Genomic DNA, 17,840 nt, shown 5'->3' with positions numbered 1-17,840 from the left:
CACGGCTGAGCCTCCGTTTACTCATTAGGAAAAAGAGAATGATACTAAGTCCTGAGATTGTTGGGTTATTTTGAGATTTGCATGAGCCCGTGTCTGTAACTTTGCATGGCACAGGACTACTTATTGCATGAGATAATTGCGCATCAAGAGTTGGCTGTGATTAAAATGAGCATATTTATAACCTTTTTATGGGGATATTCTCCCCAGGTGGTCAGTAGATTTAAGAGTGGGTCATAGGTCTCAGGATCCTACCACTTCGTGCCCAATTCGAGTCTGTAATGAATACTGCAAACAGCCCTCGCTGAAGAGAACATTGTTTCAGAACTATTAAAAGTTCATGGTCGTAAGAGAGAAGTCCAGCAATTGAGATGGGAGCTAAAACTTTGCATAGTGCATCTGATTTTCCAAGGGCCAGGCTACAAGACCAAAACTTGGCAGACATCTGAGCACCATAATTATTTTGGAGAGTTTCCTATAGGAGAAGCTGTGTTATTTAAATGCTTTCCAGTTGCAGAAATGGGCCATAGTAGACACTGTTTCTCTGTGTGAATCCAGGGACAGCAAACATTTGGGAGCTCTCAGCCTGATTTCTGATTTCCTTTGACTCTAAAAAATGTGTGTGGCTTTTAGTCACTTTCTAAGCATTATTTCAACATGACTTTATTGTGGTTTCATAAAATAGGCTATATTATATTTGGCTCAAGGGATACATTACTTTCAGAGGCCAATTTTCAGATGCTCATTTAAACAATGAGTTAGCAGCCCGCACGTCTTCAAGGATGCTTAAGTGACTCCTGATGCCACAGGGTGTAGAGCACAGCCTTGCTGAAAGGGTCAATAAACAGATTCCTAGGAAGAGCCTTCTCATGCCTCATGAGCGCTTCATGAGTTCTCTCTTATTTCAAACTTTAGAGCTATTTTATGGGGGTGGTCAAAATCTATCAAGAATTTTATTACCCTCTAACTGTGGTTCCTACTCTAGGTGATAAATAATTTAAAAGGCAGGATAAAGGGTATTCATCAGACGTACACCTGACATCGAGCAGTTTATCATCTAGCTGTGGAGGTTTAACATGTACTAAGCTGGTGCTAATGCAAAATCCCATGAGGAAGTAAAGAGCGTAGGGAAAAAATAAACCCTCAGATCATTCCATTCCATGGGGGCAGTGCTTTCAGGGGTCCCGTGGCCCTGCGTGGGGCCACCCAAACCTCCCTGCCAGCACTTTTATTTCATGTCTATTTTAATCAGCCTTTTATGTTTAAGAAACTATTTTTGGAGGAAAGTATTTTTTAGGTTCATCTGTCTAAAGGTTGCTTTTAAAGCATAAATCTTGCTGAGTCAAAAGTTTACTGGGGCTGGGCGCGGTGGCTCACGCCTGTAATCCCAGCACTTTTGGAGGCCGAGTTTTGCAGATCACTTGAGGTCAAGAGTTTAAGACTAGTCTGGTCAACATGGTGAAACCCCATCTCTACTAAAAATACAAAAATTAGCTGGCCACGGTGGCACATGCCTGTAATCCCAGCTACTTGGGAGGCTGAGGCATGAGAATTGCTTGAACCTGGGGGGTAGAGCTTACGGTGAGCTGAGATCGCGCCACTGCACTCCAGCCTGGGCAAGAGAGCAAGACGCTGTCTCAAATAAATAAATAAATAAATAAAAGTTTACTGGTTTAACCATTTTCTTGGTGAGACTTCTATAGGACTCTCGCTTCAAATCATTCCAGGAAGCTTATAAAAATAAACATTTTGCTCACTAATTAATTTATATCCTCCTAATTTGAAAGCAATCTTACATAAAATTGAAATCTGGCAATGAAGATTGAGTTGACTTGAGTGGATGCACAGAGAGGACTTGGAAGGAGTGAGGCAGGCGGGAGGAGGGAGGAGGGAGGTAGGCAGGAGGGAGGTGGGAGGAGGGAGAGTAACAGGTGTGTTGTGTGACTGATGAGGACAGACCCCAGCCTGTGAGAAGCGTCTGCACTCAGAGCTGCTGACTGCTGCAAAGACTTCTACCATGAAAGTTTTCAACCCAGTATGTGATTCAGTGGTTCTAATGCAGCTGTCCCCATTCCTGGGAGTCGTTTATCAGCTGCATTCAGTTAAGGATGAGTGGCATGGTGCCCGGCACAGGTGGTCACACCAGCTCATTACGCCAGCACATACACTAAGAGCAACGTAGACAGACGCTTATGTCTCAGTGCCTGTTTCTTAGGGACGCGTCTTCCCATCAGGAGCCGTACGGTACAATGTGAACAGCTGCAGTCAGCCTTCTCCTAAATGTATGCACTTTATTTCCTGATAACGTGTTGATTGTAGATGCCAGTGTTGAGGTCAGTGTCATGACTAACTGATCACATGTTTAATAATGTTGTTTTGGATAGGTTTCTCTATTTAAACATGTACCAGACAGTAGAGCTAGAAACCACTGTAGTTATTTCAGGCACACAGGGACTCCCCACGAAGGAGTACAGACTCACAACATGGCTGGAGGGACAGAAAGTGATAGCGGTCAAAGCTGCTGCTGGACTACTGCAGACGAGGGTACCTCCCTGTCACTGTGATCCTGAGGTCAGGAATTGGCTGACCCTGCTGTGACTGCTGCCTGAGAACTGCTTGTTGCTCACCCTAAAGAGAGCTGGTGACCAAGGCTGGTGTTGCGCTGCTCCCAAGGGCATACATGCCTGGCCCTGGCCAGCAGTGGGCAATATGACTCCCACCTCCCTCCTCCCTTCTGCCCTCCTCCCGCCTCCCTCCTCCCTCATCCCTTCCTCATCCCTCTTGCCCACCTCCCTCCTCCCTCCTCTTGCCTCCCTCCTGCCCACCTCCCTCCTCCCTCCTCCCACCTCCCTCATCCTTCCAAGTCCTCTCTGTGCATCCACTCAAGTCAACTCAATCCAGACGTAGATGCGAGGTACACGAGGAAATGGAGTTTATTTATTCACTTTTTTGATCTTTCTAACTGAGGTAGTTGGCCCAGAGGATCTAACAGAGTAATTTGAAAGCCAGCATGTTGGGAATAAAAACAATACCATGTTAACCTTACCTGAAAAAGAAAGTGTGGATGAAAACCAAGGAGTTTGTGAAGTTGGGTGTGCTCCATTAATAAACCCAGATGATGCCTGTGTGCCAGGGTGGCCACGGCCTTCTTGGGAGCTGGACTGTGTTTGTGGGGAAGGTCGTCACTCTTTCTGCAGTTTCCTGGACCTGGAAGTGAGTTGTGGCATCCACAGGATGGCTGAAATCCTGCATGCTCGTCACCTTATCGTGGTGACAGCAGCAGGGAGGTTGCTTTGTTTAATGGAATACGCTTTTCTACTCCTTGCGTCTTCTTACGCAATTCTATCACAATACTTGTAAGAAATTAATGCTGCCCAGCTTTGTGGGTGTAGACTTGCTAGACGATCCTGAAGAAGCATACAGCTGAGCTGCCGAATGTTTGCGTTTTCCTTTGCAAAAAACATCATTTCTGTTCCCGGCCTCCACCAGGCTGGTAACATTTCATCGAGTCCACTGATTCATCGAATTCCTAAGTTAGGTATAATCTGTGAAAGACCACGACATTGGCCTCCATCTAAAAACTGCTTCTTCCTAACAAAACTGCAAAACTAGTGCCTGAGACCCTGAGAAGAGAGAAGGATTCCTGTTTGTGCTGCTTGCAATTCAGGAGCAGCCTCTTCCTCCGCTTCCCTTGCCTTTGGGACTGCGGAGGCCGCATGCGTGAGTGTGTTTCCCGGGTGGGCGTGCTGGATGCTGAGCAGGAGGCCAGGCGTGCCCCTGCCCCATGCCCCGCCCTCCCACGCCCCATGCCCCGCCCTCCCACGCCCCATGCCCCGCCCTCCCACGCCCCATGCCCCGCCCTCCCACGCCCCATGCCCCGCCCTCCCACGCCCCATGCCCCGCCCTCCCACGCCCCATGCCCCGCCCCACCGCACCCTCTCCCCCCACTTCCCCCGCCCCCCCGCCTCACCGTGCCCCGCCCCACCCTTTCCCTGCCCTCTCCCTGCCCTTCCCTGCCCTCCCACGCCCCTCCCCGCCCTCTCCCCACCCCCCTTCCCGCCCCTGCCTCGCCCCGCCCAGGAAGGATTTCCTCTCCCTGCACATCAGCGCACTCCCTGGCCAGTCCCTGCCCTGGCACAGTTCGTGGGACACCGTTCAGCTGATTGGGCCACAGACTTTAGTCCCCAGATAAATAATGCTCTCTTTAAATAACACTTATTATTTACAAAAATAGAAAGTATAAAGACAGACCCTTTTGACTTTGTTTTTCTAAGAACCTACTTCACACCCTGAGAAACTGAGTCAACTCCATTTTGTTAGGTTGGGAACATAACTTTAAGAGCGAGTGTCATTAAGTTAGACGCTAAGCAAACATGTCTTCCTTCATGTTTCTTGTGATGGGGTATGAAAGCAGCCTTGTTTTACTGTTATCTTTAGCTCTACTTGGTGGGGGCGGGGTGGATTTTAGCCCTGGAGCTGCTGGAAGCTGGGTCTGGAGGGAATGCTTTCAACGAGAGGGTGAGCAGAGCACACAGAGCTCCCGCTCAGAGAGGAGTTCAGCTGGGGAGGAGGAGGCCGGGAAGGCCCACCAGGAGGGACAGCCGGAATTCCTGCGGAGTGGAGTCTTGCTCCCAGCCCTTCCTAACTGAAAAGACTCTGCGACGGTGCCCCGGGCTGGGGGCCTGGGGTGGGCTGCTGCCAGGTGTAGGGTCTGGAAATCCAGTTGAGTCTCTAATACAGGAACAACTGTGGAATCAGAAGCGCTGTGTTCCTGCTCCTTGTTCTACTTGAGATTCAAACCAAGAAAAGGATTCATAGTTAGACAGAGGGCTGAGCTGATGTAACGAAGAAACCAACGGTCTTTTAAAAGGAGAAAATCTCCAGTGCCCAGCTGCCCCATCCGTAGTGTACGAGACCTGAGAGGAGAAAATGATTCCTGTATGTTTGTGTCATGTGCATTTACTGTGTGTAGACCTGGCTTCAGTTATAAATCTAGATGGAAAAACAAACAAACAAATTTAAAACAAACAGACCATGGGATTCTACAGGCTTGGTTCCGACATCCTAGCAATGTTTCAGAGGCTGAAGTTGTCAGCATTGAGCATTCCTTTGTTCAGATGCAGCCATAGTTTGGCATCTCATTCATTGAATCGTCATTGGAGCTCCCCGTTCTGGCTCTGAGTGGCATGTATAGATGTAAAGAAAATCCTTGCTTAAAGTTACTTCCAAAATGTAGCCAGACCTGCTTCCATCAGACCCAACCTCTGTTGCTCAAATTCTGCCAAGGCTACTATTGCAAACTTGTTTTCATTCCATAGTTTACAAAAAAGAAAAATCAATGAGGTAAATGCTTTTAAAAAGTTTTCATTGAAATATGACAGTTGTACATGTTTTTGAGGCATGTGATATTTTGATACCTGCATAGGATAGAGTATCTGGGATAACCGTCAACTCCAATATTTATCTTTCCTTTGTGTTTGGGAACATTCCAGATCTTTTGTAGCTGTTTTGAAATATACAATAAATTATTGTTAACTATAATTTTTCTATTGTACTTTTGAATATTGGAACTTATTCCTTCTATCTAACTGTAGGTTAAGTCAATCTTTTCATTGGAAATTGATGAGAATTAGGAACTATTCTTAAATGAAGGCATTCTGGCAAATACTCAGAACGCATTCGGTTCCATCATCAGGTGGACCAGAGTCCGCCAGGCAGGTACCTGGGATGTCAGCGTAGGAAAGCGTTTCTCACTCGCTGCTACTTGCATCCCTCATTTCAGAACAAACTCAACCAAAAGATAACAGAGACTGCAGAATGGCCCAGTTCCCAGTCCTGTTTGAATCCCTGGTGTGACCCGGGACGCTAGAACGGGGGCCAGCCACAGCCTCCTGAGAGGGAGCCCTCGCTTCATGGGCAGATCTGTCTGAGGAGCTCAGGGGGTCGGCTTTCTCTGCCATCACCTTTGCCTGTTGTGGTTCGAGGGCGCAGATGTGTTTTGTGTTTGGGTTTCTGAGGAGGTAAGCACTCCATGTATTTGGGTAGTTGAAGCCCCAGGGCGACTCACTGCTCTCTCCTGATGGTCAGACCTCCAGTCTTTGTTCCCTCCAGGTCCTCGTGGACATCAGCACACGGTCTTGGGGTTGGTGTTGTATTGTGCTTGTGTTGCGATTGTGTTGTGGTAGTCACTGTGTGGTTCCCAATTTGGAAGAATTAGCCGCTCTATTTCCATGGTAGGGTTCATTGGTGGTGGGGGGCCTGTCAGCTGGATAAGGGAAGGGGAAGCATGGAGAGGAAGCATGGGGCAGGCTGCGGCGGGGGGCTGCTGCATTCCCGGGGGCTGCTGCAGACACTGAGGGGACCAGGCAGCCAGGCACCAACCCCAGAGTCCCCACTAGACTAACCCCTCGGCGGTGGTAGTTTGCTGATTAGCCCTTGAGGAGACAACCCAACATCACAGCGTGCGCAGAAAACACTTGCTCTAAATATTTTCAGTTTAGTAAAATGTAACCTCACTTGAAATCAATCAAGGACATTGGAGCTACAAAATATTTACTAGTACATGGAAGCTTATTTCTTATCACAACAATACATGAATGTTTAGAGTTTTATGGTTTAAAAACAGAGAGAGAGTCTATCTTGTTGTTAAGACTGACTTAAGTTTCTCATAAAAGATGCAAAAGAGGGAATGTTGTAGAAAAAAACTATTAGAAGTAAAAACAAATTAGGAGTTTGGAAAGAAAAGTTTCTCTTTTGACTTGAAAGCATTTCCTAGACTATATACGTGGGGAAAGAAAGAGACAAAAGCGCTCGCCTGTGCCTGAACATCTGGACACTGTCAGTGCTTCCTGGGCAGTTGGTTTTGCATATTTGGTGTCCTCATGAGGCCTAGAGCAGCCTGCCGGGGCCAGTTGTTTTGAAAGTAAACACTTAAAAGTCATTCCTAAGAATGACTTAGTTCTACCTAAGGATTTCATTGTCAGTTGGAAATGTTCCAAAAATTTTTTTCAGGAGAAAATCCAAGCAGAAATAGTTGTTTTGTCATGCTGAGTAACACCGAGAGTGAGAACAAAGTCTTGCAAATCAGGAAGGCTTTGACACCAGAAATAATCCTAACGCTTGGCAAAATATTGATTGCACAAAACACCTCCTTAAAGCATGAGTGTGCCCTGAAATGCTCGCTCCTCGCCGGATGGCAGAGGACATCAGCTTGATCTCCCCTCAAATGCTAGATGCGTCCTCAAGCCTGTGAAACCCGAAGAAAGTCCGTGCACTCTACAGCATTGATGTCAGTCCTACCTATATCACCATAAACCCTCCATGCCTCTTCACCAATACCTTCATTCTAAAGCTCCTTGAGGGCAAAATTGGTGCTTTTTACTAAGCATTTTGTTATTTTCAAAAAATGGTTGAATGACATAACGTTGTCCTTGAGAAATGCAGGAGGACTTTAGAAACACACATGTCAGTCTTTAAGGTAAATATTCAGAGTTAACTTATTAGCTGAGATAAATTCCGAGTGCACATCCTGGCCTTGGATGACCTGACCCAAAAGAGAATTAAAGTCAAAGGTGAAGAATTTCGGGAATGTGATGGTCAAAGGAACCTTGGGGAGTTTACGGCAGCACTCAGTTTAATGGATGACCGGAGGCAGGGCCAAGAGCAGGCACCTGCACCCAAAGCCTTGGTTTTCCTGGTTGCTTCTTCACTGGAGGAACTTCCTGATTCTTTTCAGGCGCTGACTTCTAACCAAGTGCTCACTTCTATCAGTGTATGAGTTATCAGTGTTCACTCATCAAAGCACTATCTAAAGCCTATGGACCTCTTTGTCTAGAATAATGAAGATATATTGAAAAATCAAGAATATGAAAATACGTATCGAAAACGTGAATCTAGAAAATGTAGAAAAGTAGAGTTAGTGCATAACAGTAGTGATTTTCTTTTCAGCTTAAGGTTGTGAAGTTTTATGCTTTTTCTTTAGTGCCTCTTTTAAAGTATGAGTAGTCACCAGCAAATTTCATCGGATAAAAGAAAAGCTTCAGCTGAATTAAATTTGGAAGAGTTTAGTTGAGCAGTAAATGATTCGTGAACAGGGCAACCGCCCAAGCCGGAGTAGGCTCAGAGACTCCAGCACAGCCACAGGGTGGAAGAAGATTTGCGGACAGAAAAAGGAAAGTGATGGATGGAAAACACAAGTGAGGCCCAGACCGGCCGGATTGGTTACAGCTCGGAGTCGGCCTCATTTGAACACGGTTTGAACAGTTGGCGACATTGGATTGGCCAAAACTCGGTGACTGGCGCAAGTGTAGGCTACGTTCTGTTGACGCCTCCACTTGTTAACAGTTCACAACGTACACAGAAACCTCTAGGCCGAACTTAAAATAGATAAGGAAGCAGCTTCAGGCTAAACTTGATTTCGTACAACTGATGTGCTCTTCACCGTCACTGGCCGGGACTTCTTTCCCCACTGCGTGGTGGTTAAAGCACGTACCTGTCGTGAGGAAACTGCATCTGTCTTGAATCGTCCAAAAAAGGTGCTTGATGTTGTCAGCGTTCCCCACATCAGGGGCCTCCTGGGTCCAAGGCCAAGCCTTTGAGGATGACGCCCTGACCAGGTCTCAATTTGGAGAGGGATTTATCAAAATAGACTTTGTATACATTTTATAAGCTGCAGGCACTTTATGAATCTCAAAATCAAAGTACCTGAAGAAACTTCCCTAACACTATACTTTTACTTCTTACGTTTAAACTGCATAGAAAGTTAAAAGTTGGAAAGCCTTGTCTTAAATGTAATGACAGGCATCAGATGCTTAATGGAGCAAGTGGGGTACTTGGGAAACATCTCGCACCCCTTTCTGTGGCTGTAGAACTACGATGGTGGAAGTTGAATTAAATCCCAAGGACGGGCTTGGGGGACGACGTCAGAGCTGTGTTCTACTTGGAATATCTCTGTGTACTTGTTATGTTCCAGAGGCTCTATTTGGCCCTGGTTATAACCAAACCTCCAAAGCCCTAGGCCCTCTAGCTCCGTGGTTTCTCCTGAACGTATTTCACAAGACTCTCCAGAGGCCCCGCTCTGAACTTCGCTTCACAGCCCCTTCCCTGGACCACACAGCAGCCTCAAGCTGTGCTCCTGGGCCTCCCACAGCTGGCTGAGACCCACAGAGGGAGCGCTGTGACACTTTAAAACAGAAATGAGATTGTGCCACTTCTCAGATTCTCCCAGCAGCTTCCAGTTTCCTTTCAGATAAGGCCCACTTGTTTCTGGACTCTAAGACCCCCTGGGTTTTGGGTCCCCCTCATTTCCTCAGCCTTGTTCCCTAGGACCATCCTTCCTGCCTTGCTCGACACACCCTGGCATCCTCAGGGCCTCGGGAATGCTGCGCTGCCTGGGATGCGGGGTCTTTGGGGGCCTTCCCTGTGCCCCCAGCACTCTCCCCCCTGTTCCAAATGGCTCACTCCACACCCCCGCGTCTCTGCCTGGCAAGCAGAGGTTAACATGACACCAGTGCCCCCCCCCTGCCAGGACAGACGTGGTGGAGGGCAGGGACCTGGTCTGCTCTTTCTGGCCTCATCGTGGCCACGGGGCAGCGGGGAGAGCTCCACAGCTGCTTGGCACACGTCCACCTGGATGTAGGATGCACTACTGCCTCCACCCCCAGACAGGTCAGGGTTCTTAACAACATCCAAACCTTCAGCCTCCCACTGAGTGAGACGTGGGCCTCAATTTCTCCCTCAGACACTGATGTGCTGATTCGTTTCACCAGGTGGTTGCAAGGCCACTGTGTGGTGCCGAGTGTCTCCCTCAGACACTGACGTGCTGATTCGTTTCGCCAGGTGGTTGCGAGGCCGCTGTGTGGTGCCGAGTGTCTCCCTCAGACACTGACATGCTGATTCGTTTCGCCAGGAGGTCGCAAGGCCGCTGTGTGGTGCCGAGTGTCTCCCTCAGACATTGACGTGCTGATTCGTTTCCCCAGGTGGTCGCAAGGCCACGGTGTGGTGCTGAGTGTCAGCTGCATGAGGGTGACGTGCACACGGCCCCACGTGTAGATCAGACAGGAATGCTGTGGTCCTGCCTCTGTGAACCCCATCACCCGTGTGACACTCCCTGGACCACACAGCCGGGACATGCTCGTTGAAGATTGCTGGAGAAAAATCTGTGCTTGGAATAAAACAGAGAAGCATAGCATTTAATACGTGAGCGTTTACTACCTAGAAAGAGCAGTCTGCTTTGGCTGGGGATGCAGCGTTGAGATTGCAGTGCTTTTTAACTCTGGCAATGTCAGGATTTGAAGCAGACTTTACAAATTCAGCAAATGTCAGTGATCCCGAGCTGCCAAGTGTGAGAGCACACGTGTTTACGGGCACGGCTTCGGGGCCCCTCTGCCCTGGGAGTGTCCTCTTTGTTTCTCTGATGCCTTCACGTCAGCAGGGCTGTCCCTCGGTGGCTCATCTTCCCTTCTTTTCTGTACCAGGTTGGTGTGTTTTAAACTGTAAGAATGAGTAGCCATTACATTTTATTTCTAGTTGTTTGTGAAAAGACCAGCCAAATGCAGGCACTGTTATTGGCACCCTCTTTCTCCCTCCCCAGCCAGATGAAAAGAGCTTTTTCTACCAGAAAACAGATGCCCTTTATTTGGTGTGCACACAATGGAACCTTCATCGTAAGTCCCCAGTGATGTTCAGGGTCAGGGAGAAACTACCCAGTACCTGGAGCTCCTTCCATGCACCCAGCTGTGCACAAGAAAGGACCAATCAGACGTTGGGCCGATGCGAATGCCTTTCTTATTTTATTTTATGTATTTATTATTATTATTTTTGAGACAGTGTCTCGCTCTGTCTCCCAGGCTGGAGTGCAGTGGTGCGATCTCAGCTCACTGCAACCTCCGCCTCCCAGGCTCAAGCGATTCTCATGCCTCAGCCTCCCAAGTAGCTGAGATTATAGGCATGTACCACCACGCCTGGCTAATTTTTGTATTTTTAGTAGAGATGGGGTTTCACTATGTTGGCCAGACTGGTCTCGAACTCCTGATCTCAAGTGATCCACCCACCTCAGCCTCCCAAAGTGCTGGGATTACAGGCGTGAGTCACCGCACTCACCCGTGAATGCCTGTTTACAAGTAAAGATAACTTAGAAAGAAAATTAGAAACTATTTGCTTTTATGTAGTTTGAAATAGTTTATATTCAATAAAGGGACTTAAAATCCTGCTTCCTAAAATTCATCATAGAGTTAGTCAACGTAAAATTTTGTTAGTGTCAAGGCAAAACTGGATTCAACTCATAGCAAAGGAGAAATTATCAGCGCCTTTCTTACAGATTCCTGGAGGAGAGAAGGAGTCACAAAAACATCTTAGTAACATTATTTCCATTTCTCTCAACCCTTAGAAGCAACAAAAAAGTCTCATTTTCTGTCTACTTTTAACTCTGCAGTTTAAAATGTATTTCTATTACCTTGGGGGAAATGGCGCAAAACTAAAGCACACTCAAACTTTTCTATGATACATTCTTAAAATGTGGAGAAAGTGTGCCTAAAACCCGCAGGGAAGTGCCGCTCCGACAGGGAAACCTCTGCCTTATTCCAGTGAAACTGAGACCCGCAGCAAGTTAGCACCAGATGGAGACTCTTCAGTTCACCTGAGTTCCTCTTCTCAGGCTTTTTCTCCCCTCAGGGCACCACACAGGCTTTGAGAGTGCTCAGTTCCTACCTTAAAATTCTGACCAAGTCTTCAAACATCCAACCCCGTGGACTTTCTCCTAACCCACATGTGACAGCCCGGGCATAAGAGTGGAAACGGCATTTTACTGCTGCCTCCCGCAAAGTGACCCTAAGATGCCCAGCAGTTGTTCTCAGCAGACAGGGCACACATTCCTGGCCCAGACGGAGAGAACCTGTTTCCCCCTAGCTCACCACACAGGCTCCCAATGGGAGATGAGGACAGTCTTTTCCTAGGTGGCTGACCTGACCCCTCACGTCAGGCCAGCAAAGGCGTTCCTGGGGTCCATGGCTGGCGAATCAGAGCACGGGCTGATTGCTTGATAGAAATTATGGACTTCCAAGCCAGAGGAGTTAAACCTGTGAGTGGATACATAGATAATTATGATGGTGTGAATGCCTGTGTGCACACACAACTCCTCAGAAGCATCTGAACAACTTAGAGAAGAAAGCACTTTCGGTATCCATTCTTTGTTCTTCATTTCTCATCTATACCAGTTTCCTAAACATTGGAGCTGAATATAAAACTAAGAGAACCAATTTTTAAGCCACTGCTAGATACTGAAAACCAGATGAATGAGTCTCATTATCCCCAGACACTTCATGCCTGATAAGCTAATAATGTTACTTACCTGTGAAATCTCTGGCCCCCCTCCATACACCTGCTTCCCTCGTGTTCCCTATCCAGACCCTGCAGGCCTCACCTGCCAGGCAATGCACAGACCCCATGATTGTGCCAGTGTGTGGTTACTGTTATCCAGTCGTCTCTTCTCTTGATCAGTGAATGAGGAAACCACTCAATTCCACTTTCTCCTGTGTTTGATTTCCTTTAGCGGCAGTACTGAGTATTCCAGGTTATGGGAAGGAAGTGAAAGTTAATTATTATCCAGAGAGGAGGTAACTGAGGGAGCAGCTGGGAACTTGTATTCATTTATATTTAAAAGACAAAGAGAAAAGAAGAAACTACATAAACTTACTAAAAACAGGAATTTTTATACAAAAAAGGTTTTTGTTTCTTAAAATAAGGCTGTTTCATAGAAAGCGCAGAACACATTCATTTTGAAAGAGTGAAAGTCAAAAATGCTTTTAAAGCACCTAGAATATTAACCCAGTTCCTGAAAAGTCCCTGGTCCATGGGCTGGGGTCTCAGGGACCAGCCAGTTCAGCCACTTTGTTGACTGGACGGGCTCCAGGATTGAAACGGACCCAGGGCTTTGTAAGGTGCAGCACCTTTACCGTGGGGCAAAACCAGGATGGAACCCAGTGCTTGCACAGAAACCTAACAGACGTCAAGAACTCGGATTCTGCAGACGGACCGGAGCACTTGAGTGTACTCGGGCTAAGCTGCCCCCTTCCTTGTTTTGCCACACATTGGAAATAAATCGGTGAACTTACTCTGTTTCTACTTTGAAAAGAACAATCTTGTTTTCTTTCTTGAATTGACTTCTTATTCCCCCAGGAGCCTGGGCGCAGGACGCTCCCACACTGTGTGGGCTGGGAGAGGGCCTGGCACGTCTAACCCAGGTGGGAGTGTGTGTGGGGTGGCACCTTCCTGCTATGCCTCTGTTGACCTGAGAGTTCTGAACTCAGTTCTGCGGGTGGTTGGAGAACTTACTGTGAGTGGAACTGTCCCAAAGTAAAGAGTGACTCTGGGTACATCGCTGAGCCTGCATGCGGCGGTTTTGACGCCAACCTTCCCATGATGCAGTATTCACAGGGGCCGTTAGACCCCACGGTGCAGGCAGCTGAGTGAGAAGAAGGCCGGGGGTGGAGTGTGCTAGAAAGGACCCCCCGGAACACCAGGCTCCTCACACAGGTTCTCAGCAAGCAGCTTCCCCAGGCTGAATCACACACCGCGAAACGCCAGAGCAAAGGGCGGCTTTGCTCTCAAGATGGGCCAGAGGAGTTATAGCAAGGGTCGGCAGGGGCCGGCACCCCTGTGAGGGACGAGGGTCTCTGCAGCCATCGCTGTGCCAGACACAGCTATCACGGGAGAAGCGGAATAGCTCCCTGTGGGCAGCAGTGGGGAAAACCCAGCTGTTCTGGGGTCGTTTGTCTTTTACCTCAAGCCTCGTTGCTCCTCTCATGAATTTGCTAGATCTGGGACATTTCAGGGTGATAAAATTTTCACTTCATGGTACTTTAGTGATTTCTCATGCAGTGAACATTCACTTTAACTTAATGAAAGTTAGTTTTTTCCTTCTGATCGCTTGTAATCTTTCATTTTTATTCATCTTTTTTCCTTCAGAAATAGTTTTGAAGTACAGTCATTGCTGAGCAGTAACAAGCATTATTCCAGGTTCTGGGGTGACTGCGATGTGGGAGAAGCAGCCAGGACTGAGCAGGACTGATGTACTATTTCTTGTTTTAGAAGTACATTATGCTTTTCATGTTCAGTTTTTCTTTTGGCATTAAAGAGTCCGGCGGCTTTTACATTATGTTAGTCATGTTTCGTGATGAACATCTATTATTTTCTCATTTGAAATAGTGTGTTGCTTTATCTCATTTGGGGAAATATGATTAAATTAACAGCCAAAAAAATCCCCTTGGGTATATTCCTATTACCACACCAAATATAAGCATAATTCTTTCTTAAAGCTGTTCAGTACTGAGGATTATCTAAAATGCCTTTTCTCCCAGGCAATAATATTCTTCTTCATCAACACCATATTACTCTCAGAATCTCTGGAGGCCAGTGGAGGACTGGGAATTCATAGAGAGCAGCCCCGGCAGGCAGGTGCCCGAGGTGTCGTGGGTCCCAGCCTCACCTGCCCCGGCACCTGCTTCCTCACCCTGGACAAGTTCTCCTGGATGGCTGGCCTAGCAGGGCTTCTGCCTGCGTGTTCCTGAGCCTGTGCCCTGGAGGTATTTTCAGCCCTCCAGGTTGTTTTTCTCATTTCCTTTCCTGGTTAGTCCTGCAGCCGGGGAGGTCAGCCTTCTGTAGACCAGGAGGCCCATCCCAGGGAGTCGAGGTCGGGTGGGCTGGGCAGCTTTGGAAGCACCACGGCCAGCAGCCTCTGCAGCCTCAGGTCCTCTGCCTTTCTGAGGGGTTCGATGAGATTGTTACTTCTTTCTTGGAAAGTAGCATTTGCCCTGTGGCCGTGAGGCTTTTTTCTATAGATTTTGATCTCCTTTTTCAGTTGTGTGCAAAGGGACTAAGGCAGACCTTTTTTCACTCTCAGAACCGCCTGGTGAAGGCTGCACATTTGTTTTCTGACATGTGTGTTGAATGAAGTAGAAGCCAGCATGACTGGAGTCCTGCTGTTGGCACCTTGTGTGCGCTTCAATAGCAATCACACAAAACTCCAGTGTCACAAAGAAACGTAGGAAAACCAGGGCGTCCCTAACTGCATAAACATGCTGGTCTCCTAATGACCCGGCTGCTGTCCACACCACGGCCACGTAGTCCACGCCAATGTGCCCTCGACCCAGGGTGGTCCAGGCCAATGTGCCCTCGACCCAGGGGCCTGAGAAGCACGTGTGGCACTGCCTTTCCCCACAGCACCGTCAGCCTGTCCTGTCCCCCGAGGAGTCCCAAGACAGCCTTTCTCATCTCAGACAATTCTTCCTCCAAGGGCCATGGGGAAGGCAGGGGAGGGGCTGTCCTCAGTCCCACTCGGCTTCCTGCCTGGGCTCTGCAGCTCTCCACATCTTCTACTTACTGAGTGGGCTCCTGAGATTTTCTTTGGAGGGGCTGTCTAAAACTTTTCTTAGTAAAAAACGGAATCTAAATTGGACAGAAGGTGTGTGGTGTAGACTCCCTTCCTGCTGTGGTGAGGACGGTCGGAGCAGACGTTCTAATGCCCGAGGTGCTCTCCAGGCTCAGAAGTCACCGTGGGACATCCGCAGCCCCAGCATAGCCCCAGGGAGGGGCAGCCGCCCCTGGCAGGGAGTCTCAGTGCACGGCGTGGCGCAGTGGGGACGCCGTCCTTCCAGGGCCAGTGCCTGGCTTCTGGCTTCTGTTTTCCCCTCAGTATCTTTCTCTTCTTTCTACTGAATTCTGGAAGAGCTTTCTTTAGAAAAACTTAACAAAATGTAAATGGTGACGAGCTCCGTTTGTCACCTCTCCCATGGCTATTTACACACAGATAGACCCAGTTGGAATTGGCAGATTTTGCTCCCTGCTCTCTACTGCCTACTTGTGAAGCTCTTAAACCCGCCGTTCTCATCGGGGAAACGAGAGTGGGGCTTCTACCTCTTGCATTTGCTTATTGATCCAGCAAGCATGTATTGGGCGGCTGAGTGGCTTCTCTATGCCGAAAGGGCATCCAGAGCAAGGAGACCCACGTTGTCCATGCCGCCCTGGGCCTAAGGACACGGGATGCTGCCTGTGTCCAGCTGTGACTGGGGCAGTAGCACCGGGAGCCGTCTCAGGAGGAAAGACGCCAGAGAAAGTGGACAGCTTCTTTCAAACGTTATCTTGAATTTGGGGTGGGACAAGCGTCTCAGGCATGGAGCTCAGGGAATGCCTAACCGGTGTGAGAGGAGAGTGGTGTTGAGGGAAGGATGGAGGGGAAAGGCACACTGCAGAATGTTGGGTTCCCTGATCCCAGAATCCATACACAGTCAGCTCTGGGCTCCAAAGCTATGAGCACTAAACCCTGCTGCTGACTGTTCGCGCCGATGCCGTGGTGTGGACAAGTCCCAGGAGACAGGCCTTGCGGATGCTGACTCTTCACGCTGAGGCCATGGTGTGAAAAAGTCCCCGGGAGACTGGCATTGCAGATGCTCACTGTTCGCACAGATGCCGCCGTGTGGACAAGTCCCCAGGAGACGGGTGTTGCGGATGCAGACTGTTCGTGCCGATGCTGTTTGCGCCAATGCCATGGTGTGGACAAGTCCCCAGGAGACGGGCGTTGCGGACCTCCTGCTCTTTGCCCTACTGCCTCCTTCTGCTCTGAGAAGCGAGGTGGCTCTGGGTGGGTGGGCGTGGTGGTGAATCACAGGCCCTGGCCTCGTTTGCCAGGATGGCCAGTCTCATGTGCTCCCAGCATGTACTCCGTATGTCCCGTGTCCCTAAGCACCCAGTGCCTCTGCTGTCACGCTTGCTGGGTGAGTGACACCGCCCACCTCTGAGTGCAGTTCTGAAGATCAGTGAGACACTAATGCCTGTGAATTTTAGTCGCACATAATAATTCAAACAATACAGGAATTAATAATAACTATGGCTCAAAATCAATAGACATAGCGCAATGTGTTTGTGTTTAAACTAGCTCATTAAGATTAAGGTAGCCCAAAATACTCATTTCCAAACACTAAAACAACATTTCCCTGTATTTTAGAGGAAAATCTGTTGTGCTTTATGAGTTAACTGTGAAAACATACACGTTTTTCAGGTTGCCCGGGTGCCAAAAAGCATGAGTTTCTGACCAGTATTCTGGATGCGCTGTCCACGGACATGGTCCACGCTGTCTCCGACCCCTCCTCCTCGTCAGGCAGGTATGCTGTGTTCGCTGCGGGACAATGAGTTGGTGGGGTCCCAGAATTCCGGGGAATCTGGAAAGTCTGAACATTACATATTGGCGACCTTCTCAGCTTATTTGGACACAGTAGGGCCTTAAAAAGGAGCCCTCTGCAAACACAGGAAGTTGCTTAGCAGGTTTTTCTTATAGCATGACTAAATCACTGAAGGCACTCCCTTGGGGTCCGTGGTCCTGAGCCGTGACTCCTGGGCCTCCATGGGGTAGTGGGCTCTGACCCTGGCCCTGTTGGTGGGGAGTAGGGCAGGCAGAACACCTCGGGCAGGGGGAGCACCTCCTGCAGAGGGCTCTGTGCTTTGAAATTGCACTTTAGAGTTATCCATTGGATTTTAAATACTTTGAATGACAACGTTTAATTTGAAGTTCTCAAAGTGTGATTATGTTTATTGCAGTAAAATGTACAGCACATACATTTGCCATCCTAACTACTTTCAGGCGTATGATTCGGTTGTGTCAAAGACTTTCACACTGCTCAAAATAGGATTTTTGGAACCCTGGAAATGTTCCCTGAGTCCGTTGTAGACATTCCCGCACTCCTGCACCTGGGGCCTGGAGCACGGTGTAGTGGACTTCAGTGAATTTCCCATCACTCCTCTTTTCCACCCTCTGTAGATCAGCCTCGGGAGAGTGGAGAACCCCAGGGTTTTAC

General features: G+C 48.4%; 1 protein-coding gene across 1 annotated transcript in view; it reads left to right on the top strand.

Annotated features, from left to right (window-relative positions):
* Positions 1 to 17,840, top strand: part of SMOC2 (SPARC related modular calcium binding 2) — a 217,695-nt gene that overhangs the window by 184,506 nt on the left and 15,349 nt on the right. The window contains exon 12 of the mRNA XM_010388342.2: positions 17,048 to 17,150. Within this exon, the coding sequence (XP_010386644.2) occupies positions 17,048 to 17,150 (103 nt within the window). The remainder of the gene's footprint in view (positions 1 to 17,047; positions 17,151 to 17,840) is intronic.

The sequence above is a fragment of the Rhinopithecus roxellana genome, chromosome 4 (genome assembly GCF_007565055.1).
Source record: "Rhinopithecus roxellana isolate Shanxi Qingling chromosome 4, ASM756505v1, whole genome shotgun sequence".
NCBI lineage: Eukaryota > Metazoa > Chordata > Mammalia > Primates > Cercopithecidae > Rhinopithecus > Rhinopithecus roxellana.
This window is presented reverse-complemented; position numbering and strand designations above follow the sequence as displayed.